This window comes from Sinocyclocheilus grahami, unplaced genomic scaffold (genome assembly GCF_001515645.1).
Source record: "Sinocyclocheilus grahami isolate Dianchi unplaced genomic scaffold, SAMN03320097.WGS_v1.1 scaffold1737.1, whole genome shotgun sequence".
Lineage (NCBI taxonomy): Eukaryota > Metazoa > Chordata > Actinopteri > Cypriniformes > Cyprinidae > Sinocyclocheilus > Sinocyclocheilus grahami.
The window spans coordinates 1,081-10,641 of NW_015506916.1; the positions used below are offsets into that span (position 1 = coordinate 1,081).

A 9,561-nucleotide genomic window follows, 5' to 3' on the forward strand; every position below is an offset into this window, starting at 1 on the left:
TTAAAGTGACAGTGTGTGTGTGTATTTGGGAGGGGGGAGTGGGAGAGTCCGCCATTTTTCTAGAATTAATTTTTTTACCCCCCCTGTAATCTGGCTTCGAATCTCAGGTGAAAATTGTCATTTTGACCTCCCTCTATAAAATATACATCCATGACATTTACTATTTTGGCTTTCGTCACTATACATATTAATCTTTCTTCATAAAAAAATAATGCAAATTCAAAAATTTGAGCTGGTTGAATTGACACGGAATGAACCTGGGGTGATTTTGTTGAGGGGAAAAAAATAAATAAAAAATTGTGTGTTCACGAGGGGTGTGACGAGATCTTGTGCCACGAAATCTCGCAAGATTAAGGTGAAAAGCTGGCTGCGGCCGAAAGCTGAAAAATGCTACTTTCGGAGGATGCATTCCAAGGCGGAAGGCATCAAGGCACATCCGGATCCAATGTCAGCTTCACTTCCTGTCTCCTGAGATGTGTTCATTTGATCAGTTTTTGAAGCACAAGTCATTGCCTGATAAGGCAGCAAGGCAACAAGTCAGCAGCCTTAGTTAATCTGAGTTTTTGTCCTAACTAGCCACGACGGCGTCACGCAAAATTTCTATTTTAGAAATGGTTTCTATTGACGACTACGACGTCGCGGCTGGAACAACAACATACAAACTATATGACCGTGATAATCTCAGGTGATTATTTGCTTTATTCAAAGTTAAAAGTGTCTAATATGAGTTTAAATATCATTTTGCGTGACATTTATAGCCTGAAAGCAACAACAGAGAGTTTACCTCAGATCTTGAAAATAAATTAAAGCAAAGATGCACGTTAAAAAACTGTGAACTCACTCAACTGTATATTCCATAACAAAGATGGTGTCAGTCACTCTGTATGTACTTTTAATGATGTTTAAAAGGTTTAATATTTATGAATTAGATTATAAACTTATCCATTTCGTAGCGAGTGCAGAGTGCTTCAAGAGAGAGCCCGCCCACACATGCTTCTGATTGGCTCTGATATTTGTCACTTGTCACCGGTCGCGGTGTCACGTCGCATCTAGTGTGGACACCCAAATTGCTTGTCGCTGGAAGCCAGTCAGTTTAGTTTGTGGCAAAACCTTTTACAGTGCTTGTATATTGTTGTATTTTACTGCATATGCTAATTTGTACTCCGTATAGCTGAAATTATTTTCATTTCAATAAAAAATGATTAGTTAAAAAATTTCTAAATGCACCTGCAGACTGTTTTTCATGTCTAGCAGACTATTCATTTCAGACTATTCATTCCAATCTTGTGTCTCGTCACACCCCTAGTATTCACACTTCAAGGCACTACAATAATTTGGGTATAGTCAATTCAATTCAATTCAAGATTATTTGTATAGCACTTTTCACGATACAAATCGTTGCAGAGCAGCTTTACAGAAAATTAAGTTTCTACAATATATTTAGTAGTAGCTTAGTAGTATAACTGCAGTACAAGATTATGAGATGCATTATTTGAATGCTTGGCCAAAGAGATGTGTTTTTAATCTAGATTTAAACAGAGAGAGTGTGTCTGAACCCCGAACGTTATCTGGAAGGCTATTCCAGAGTTTGGGAGCCAAATGCGAAAAAGCTCTACCTCCTTTAGTGGACTTTGCTATCCTAGGTACTACCAAAAGTCCAGAATTTTGTGACCTTAGGGAGCGTGATGGATTGTAGCGTGGTAGAAGACTAGTTAGGTATGCAGGAGCTAACCCATTAAGGGCCTTATAGGCAAGTAATAATATTTTGTAACTGATACGGAACTTAACAGGTAGCCAGTGCAGAGACTGTAAAATTGGGGTAATATGATCATATTTTCTTGACCTGGTAAGGACTCTAGCCGCTGCATTTTTGACTATCTGTAGCTTGTTTATTGAAGATGCAGGACAACCAGCTAGCAGTGCATTACAATAGTCCAGTCTAGAGGTCATGAATGCATGAACTAGCTTTTCTGCATCAGAAACAGGTATCATGTTTCGTAACTTGGCAATGTTTCTAAGATGGAAGAATGCTGTTTTTGTAACATGGGAAATATGATTTTCAAAAGACAAGTTGCTATCTAATATAACACCCAGATTTTTGACTGTAGAGGAGGTAACCGTGCATCCGTCTAGTTGCAAATTGTAATCCACGAGATTCGTTGTACTGTCTTTTGGTCCAATAAGTAATATCTCTGTCTTATCCGAATTTAATAGGAGAAAATTATTGGTCATCCATTCTTTTACATTTTTAACACACTCCGTTAGCTTAGATAATTTAGAAGTTTCATCTGGTCTTGTTGAGATATATAGTTGAGTATCATCGGCATAACAGTGGAAACTAATCCCGTATTTCCTAATAATATTACCAAGTGGCAACATGTATATCGAAAATAGCAGAGGACCTAGGACAGATCCTTGTGGCACTCCATATTTTACTGGTGATATTTGAGATGACTCCCCATTTAAATGAACAATGTGGTAGCGATCGGACAGGTAGGATCTAAACCATGTTAAAGCCTGCCCTTGGATACCTGTATAGTTTTGTAATCGATCTATGAGTATGTCATGATCTATAGTATCGAATGCAGCACTAAGATCAAGTAAAACTAGCAATGAGATGCAGCCTTGGTCTGACGCAAGAAGTATGTCATTTGTAATTTTAACAAGTGCAGTTTCTGTGCTATGGTGGGGCCTGAAACCTGACTGAAATTCTTCATAGAGATCATTTTTTTGCAGGAAGGAGCACAATTGAGCAGACACAACTTTTTCTAAAATTTTAGACATAAAAGGAAGATTTGAGATGGGTCTGTAATTTGTCAGTTCACTAGGATCTGCGGATTGTGGTTTTTTAATAAGAGGCTTAATAACCGCCAGCTTGAATGGTTTTGGGACGTGACGTAAAGATAACGACGAGTTAATAATATTGAGAAGCGGTTCTTGTGCTACAGGTAACAACTCTTTCAGTAATTTAGTGGGTACAGGATCTAACAGGCATGTTGTTGGTTTAGATGCAGTGATAAGTTTATTTAGCTCTTCCTGTCCTATAGTTGTAAAGCACTGCAGTTTATCTTTTGGTGCGATGAATGAAGCTGAAGTATTATACGCTGTAGAATCTACATTTGTTATTGTATTTCTGATGTTATCTATTTTATCAGTGAAGAAATTCATAAAGTCATTACTATTAAACTGTGCGGGAATATTTAGATCGGGTGGCGTCTGGTTATTTGTTAATCTAGTCACTGTGCTAAATACAAACCTTGGATTGTTTTGGTTATTTTCTATGAGTTTGTGGATATGCTCGGCCCTGGCAGCTTTTAGAGCCTGTCTATAGCTGGACATACTGTTTTTCCACGCAATTCTAAAAACTTCCAAGTTAGTTTTTCTCCATTTGCGCTCAAGACTACGAGTTTTTTTCTTGAGAGAATGGGTATTACTGTTGTACCATGGCGCAGTACGTTTTTCTCTAACCTTTTTCAATTTGATGGGGGCAACAGCTTCTAATGTATTAGAGAAGATAGTGCCCATGTTGCTAGTTATTTCGTCTAGTTCATGTGTACTTATTGGTACACAGAGCAGTTGAGATAAATCAGGCAGGTTATTTGTGAATCTGTCTTTGGTGGCTGGAACAATAGTTCTGCCCGGACGATAACGCGGAGCCATATAGTAAAGTCATTGTTCTTAAGTGTGGCATCTTTGAACTCAGTTTTAGTTTGACACTAAATCGTGCTGAACGCATGTGTGACTCTTTCCTCACCCAGAAAGTACCAGAGAAGAGATGAAGATCCTGAATAACGGGTCTCTACACAACAAGTCAACGCCCAGCGACGCGCGCTCACCTGCGTGACGCCCGTGACGTCACTCCGTCGGGTCTCACCTGTGCGCGGATGATGCTCCTCTGGGACACGATCAACACATGGCCTTTTCCGGTCTGATGATTTGCGTATATTCTTGGACGGGAGTAAAATTATGTGTTCAGGTGTTACATTTTGCCACTTAAATTCATGCATTTTTTCCACATTTTCCAATACAGCAAAGAAACTGGACTGGGGACAGACCAAGAAAGGCATTCCCATGATTAAATAAAACAATAAAAGTGTTGTTTATGTTTATATTAAAAATGCATCCGCTGTTCATTGTTATTTTACACTTATGATTAATCACCTCATATTATTGGTGTATTTCCATTACTCCAAATCAGCACGTTCCTAAACCATGTAGTATGGATATAACCATTTGGATAAAACAGTTCCAAGAAACATGTTTGACTACAATTTTATTTCAAACTCAATACTTCTGAAATCATTCATGTATAGTCACCTTGTGAGAAGACATTTTATAGGAATGTTTCTTCAACCAGTCTATGATATAATAAAATCCCAGAACAGCTGAGAAAAACACTGATGCATCAGAGCATTACAAACATTTCTGAGGATCCACTGAACCACAGGCATCCAAACAGAGAAGATTCAGAAATTGCCAAAGTTTCTCCAAGCACACAACAGCACCTCAAACAGACCTAATAGGAATGATGTAAAGTTGTGACAGACAGGAAACCCATGCAGACAGCTCACCTTTTATCTGACAATGAAAGAAATCCATACAAGAACTGCAACATTTTCATTTCAAAACTATTTTAAACAAAAAATGCATTCAACATTCATCACTGAAGTGCAACAATATTGTCACGATCCCGTCCCCCAAAGTGATTTTTCACCATTTTTATTTTGGTTGCTGCAATCTCTATTTCTGTTTTGCAACAAAGACCTTTTTATTTTTTTATTAAACACATTTCTTGCCATTCCCCATATAGTACCTGACACACAGCAGTGAAACAACAACACTCGTAGGTCTACAATACCTCAGACAGGAGAAATCTATCTGTTGTCATTCTCATTCACCTCAGAAACAATGCTGTTGAACGCCCATCAAAAAAACAAGCTTTTAGAACAGCATTACTCGATCTAACTGACCCATACTAAACAGCTATATCTGAAGTCAATCAGCTAATCACAAACAGAGCACAAATATGCTTTAATATATTATTTAGCAGCAAAATGCGATCGCTGAGAACTACTGGCTTCTCTTACATTCATCAAAGCAGCAGGCATCATCATTTTAACATACATCTGAATGCAAAAATCCAAGATGAAATGGCATACAATAAACAAACCACATAACAATAACCGTGATAAGTGCGAGCCACTCAAAAGAACGTTTCACTTCAGCTTGTGTGTTTCTGTCTCACGTTAGCCTTAATGTCCCTGCTGCCATACATCTTATAAACAGAAATGATATAGTATGAAAACATTCAGGGCGTAGAATATTATAAATCGTCTCATCTGAAACGACTAATTTTCTAAACAGCTAGATTTCCTTCGTCGCACCACGTAAACTGAACGGTAGAATTTTAGTGAAAAGAAATAGGAAACAGTCCTTTGTGTTTCACCTGGTTTCGTCCGCAGATCCTGCGCTCGTTCTGCGTCACACAAACCAGCTGAGATCAGGAGTGACTCTCACATTGTCCTGCACATAAATCAGCACAGAACCGCCTTCACTAACTCATCAGTCATGCAGCAACCAGAGAAATCCGTAGTAAACATCAAGACTTTATGCTGAGTAATAAACAGGCAAAACTTCTCTCATCATTTATGCACCGTCTCGTTCCAAACCTGGCATAGCCACTATGTTAAAACTGTGTCTTAAGAACTAATTTGACCACTTAGCAGTTAACTAAGTGGTTTCGGATTCAAATTAGTCCAATCTACCTTTAAAAAGTTTAGTTTTCTTGAAGAAAAAACTGAATAACTTTCTTTTTTCTGTGGAACACAAACGGAGATGTTTAGAACAATGTTCACGCCGCTCTTTTCCATGCAACGAAAGTGCAAAACGAAACAAAGAAACAGCATGCCAGGATCATAACAGTTGTCCATATGAATTTATATTCCTAGTCTTTTAAAGTTTTTAAAGATTGAGCTCGTCCATTTCTGTGTAACCCGAAGCGCGTTTCTCTCTCATAATGTTATATGAGTGACACTAAAGCTCCTGCACGCTGAGAGAAATTTTCGTTTCTCGTTTTTACGTATTCCTCATCCTAAAAATTCATCACGCACAGAAACCTTGCACACTGAGTCTGATGCGTATTAATTAATCCGTTTCGAAAAAATAGGGTTAGGGTCTTCATGCAGTGAGGATGGTTTTGTTGTCCTCTCGCTTCTTCAAAAGAGAGAGAGAAAAAAGAGGAAATATTGGGTCCATCCAATCCTGAGATATAGAGAGGAAGCGGGATTATCATTTAGGATGTCAGTGCGATTACTAGCGATACTAGAGCCACATATTAAAAAGAAGACCACCAATTTCTTTTCTTTTTCAAATTGCGAAAAATGCAGAAAATCGAACCCGATCCGAATTTTTTAATAACGGACGAAAGTTTTGGAGGCAGCGTGTAAACGTCATTGACAACAACGTGAGGTCGTATTTATTTTTTAACGTGCAAAAGTTTCGTACAAGAATTTCAGACTCGGTGTGCAATGACCTTAAAGGGATAGTTCACCCAAAAATGAAAATTCTGTCGTTAATTACTCGCCCTCATGTCGTTCCAAACCCTTAAGACCTTCGTTCATCTTCGGAACACAAATGAAGATATTTCTGATGAAATCCGAGAGCTCTCTGACCCTCCGTAGACAGCAACACAACTGAAATGTTCCTAGGTCCAGAAACGTAATCCATGGAACATCAGGGGTTCAAGCGTAAAAATGGAGTCTTCATGCAGTGAGGATGGTTTTGTTGTCCTCTCGCTTCTTCAAAAGAGAGAGAGAAAAAAGAGGAAATATTGGGTCCATCCAATCCTGAGATATAGAGAGGAAGCGGGATTATCATTTAGGATGTCAGTGCGATTACTAGCGATACTAGAGCCACATATTAAAAAGAAGACCACCAATTTCTTTTCTTTTTCAAATTGCGAAAAATGCAGAAAATCGAACCCGATCCGAATTTTTTAATAACGGACGAAAGTTTTGGAGGCAGCGTGTAAACGTCATTGACAACAACGTGAGGTCGTATTTATTTTTTAACGTGCAAAAGTTTCGTACAAGAATTTCAGACTCGGTGTGCAATGACCTTAAAGGGATAGTTCACCCAAAAATGAAAATTCTGTCGTTAATTACTCGCCCTCATGTCGTTCCAAACCCTTAAGACCTTCGTTCATCTTCGGAACACAAATGAAGATATTTCTGATGAAATCCGAGAGCTCTCTGACCCTCCGTAGACAGCAACACAACTGAAATGTTCCTAGGTCCAGAAACGTAATCCATGGAACATCAGGGGTTCAAGCGTAATTTCACGAAGCTACGAGAATACTTTTTGTGCGCAAAGAAAACAAAAAGAAGTACTTATTATAATATTCTCCATTGTGGAGAGTATCACGATGCATGTGCTTGCTTCCACTTCATGTAAACAGTGCATGCGCATGGCGCTACGGCTTACGTTAACATAATAAACTTGTTGTTTTTGTTTTCTTTGCGCACATAAAGTATTCTCGTAGCTTCGTGAAATTACGCTTGAACCCCTGATGTTCCATGGATTACGTTTCTGGACCTAGGAACATTTCAGTTGCGTTGCTGTCTATGCAGGGTCAGAGAGCTCTCGGATTTCATCAGAAATATCTTCATTTGTGTTCCGAAGATCTTACAGGTAATTAATGACAGAATTCAAATTTTTGGGTGAACTAACCCTTTAACTCTGCAGGTTTTTCACTGGCATGTAATCTCCACTCGAGGGCTCGATCAGCCCGCAGGAGCTCTGCAGGTCCAGGTTGAGGAGGTCCAGGTCTAATGCAGGGAATGAGCAGCTCGGTCGCAGCAGCAGATCCGTGCGCGGGAGGCACATGAGCGGGTGTCTGCTGGGCTGCGGCGCCGGCAGGTCCTGGGGCAGGTGCGGAGCCAGGTTTAAGCCCACAGGACTGGGCAGCTCCATCTCCTCCATGCTGTCCTCGCTTCCGCCGGCGAAACCCGAATCCGGACTCTGTGTGTCCTGCCTCAGCTTCTCCAGAGAGAACTCCAGCTCCTCAGTGTGCTTCTCTCCAGCGGCGCGCGCGACGTCAGTGGCACCCCCCGCTGGCCCGTAGGAAGAGTGCGCCGAACAGGGCTCCAGAGCGTCGCTTGGCCCCTTGGAGCTCTGGGACATGAAGTAGGTGGAGTTGGAGAAGTTGGAGGATTTGGCGGTGTCATCCCATCCGTCCTGCGGGCCGCCGCTATTTCTGTGTGAGCCGCGGGATTCGCAGGAGTCCTGCAGCTTCAGGACCTCGACCGGACTGATGAACTCGGTGTCCACTCTGATGAAGCTCTCGTGCACTAAAACCGACCCCAGCCAAGACTGATGGAGAGAACGTGGGTTATCAAACAGAACTGAACGAAAACCAATGCGTGTCTGATTTTATAAAGCGGAGAGTTCCGGTGCTTGATTCTGATTGGCTGAGCTGCGTTCGAAGCTGTTGTAAATGACGCTACAAAGTAACATACACCTTTGTTTACGTTTGTGTGTTGCTCGGCAACCACTTTGTAGCAACCACAACTGTTTCTGAGGAGCTACATTGTTTGGTGGAAGAATACTGTTTTTATTAATATCATTACACTTTATTTGCTCTGTTAACAGGAAACAGTACCTAACAACGCCTCTTAGCTGTTATAAATTCACTGTAAACCACGGCTTCTTGGGGCTTATTGCTTTAATCTGAGGCGCGGGACTCACCGTGAAATTCCCTCCGTGGCTCGAGTTCAGATCACCGAAGAATTTGGAGGGATCAGGAATATACGTGGAACCGTTCTTCTGGACCCTGAAAGGTGAAGAAGCCACATTCCTGTGGCCCAATACTGTCACTCTGTGTTTATAACAGATCCTAACAGATGTAATGTCTCTCATATAACCTGACACTTTCTTTGTCCTCACTGAAATAATTTACAATCATTTTCTGCTTAAGAGGTCATGTGGGATAATTGTAAGTCAGCTCTTTTATATATTGTTGCATTATAGTTATTATTATAGTTAGTTATTGTTGCTATTGTTAGTGTAAAGTTATTTTTATAGTCAGTTATAGTTATTCTAGTTGTAGTTATTGTTATCATTTCACTGTAGTTATTTTTGTTATTGTAGTTTTATTGTGTTGTAATTATAGTTATTATTATTGTTATTACTGGTATTGCTATAGTAATAGCTATCGCTATAGTCATCGTTATAATTATCATTATTGTTACAGTTATATTGTAGTTGTTTGTGTTGTGAACTCACTGAAGACTCCTCCCAGGTGCATCAGGCATCAGCAGTGTCACACTCACCTTTTGATTCTCTTGCACTTGATGAAAATGGTGAAGATTAATATGGTGGCCAGAGTGATTCCTGTGAGTGTGATTCCTGCCACAGACGATTCCAGCTGGATGATCTCTGAAGAAGCAGATGAGAGCGTTAGAGTATGGCAGTGTGTGTGTGTGTGTGTGTGTGTGAGTGTGTGAGAGTGTGTGTGTGTGTGTGTGTGTGTGTGTGTCTGTGTGTGCGTGTGTGTGTGCGTGA

General features: G+C 40.2%; 1 protein-coding gene across 1 annotated transcript in view; it reads right to left on the reverse strand.

Moving 5' to 3' along the window:
* Positions 1-7,721: 7,721 nt before the first annotated feature.
* Positions 7,722-9,561, reverse strand: part of LOC107572341 (uncharacterized) — a 7,527-nt gene continuing 5,687 nt past the window's right edge. The window contains exon 9 of the mRNA XM_016258774.1: positions 7,722-8,370. Within this exon, the coding sequence (XP_016114260.1) occupies positions 7,732-8,370 (639 nt within the window). The 3' untranslated portion in view covers positions 7,722-7,731. The remainder of the gene's footprint in view (positions 8,371-9,561) is intronic.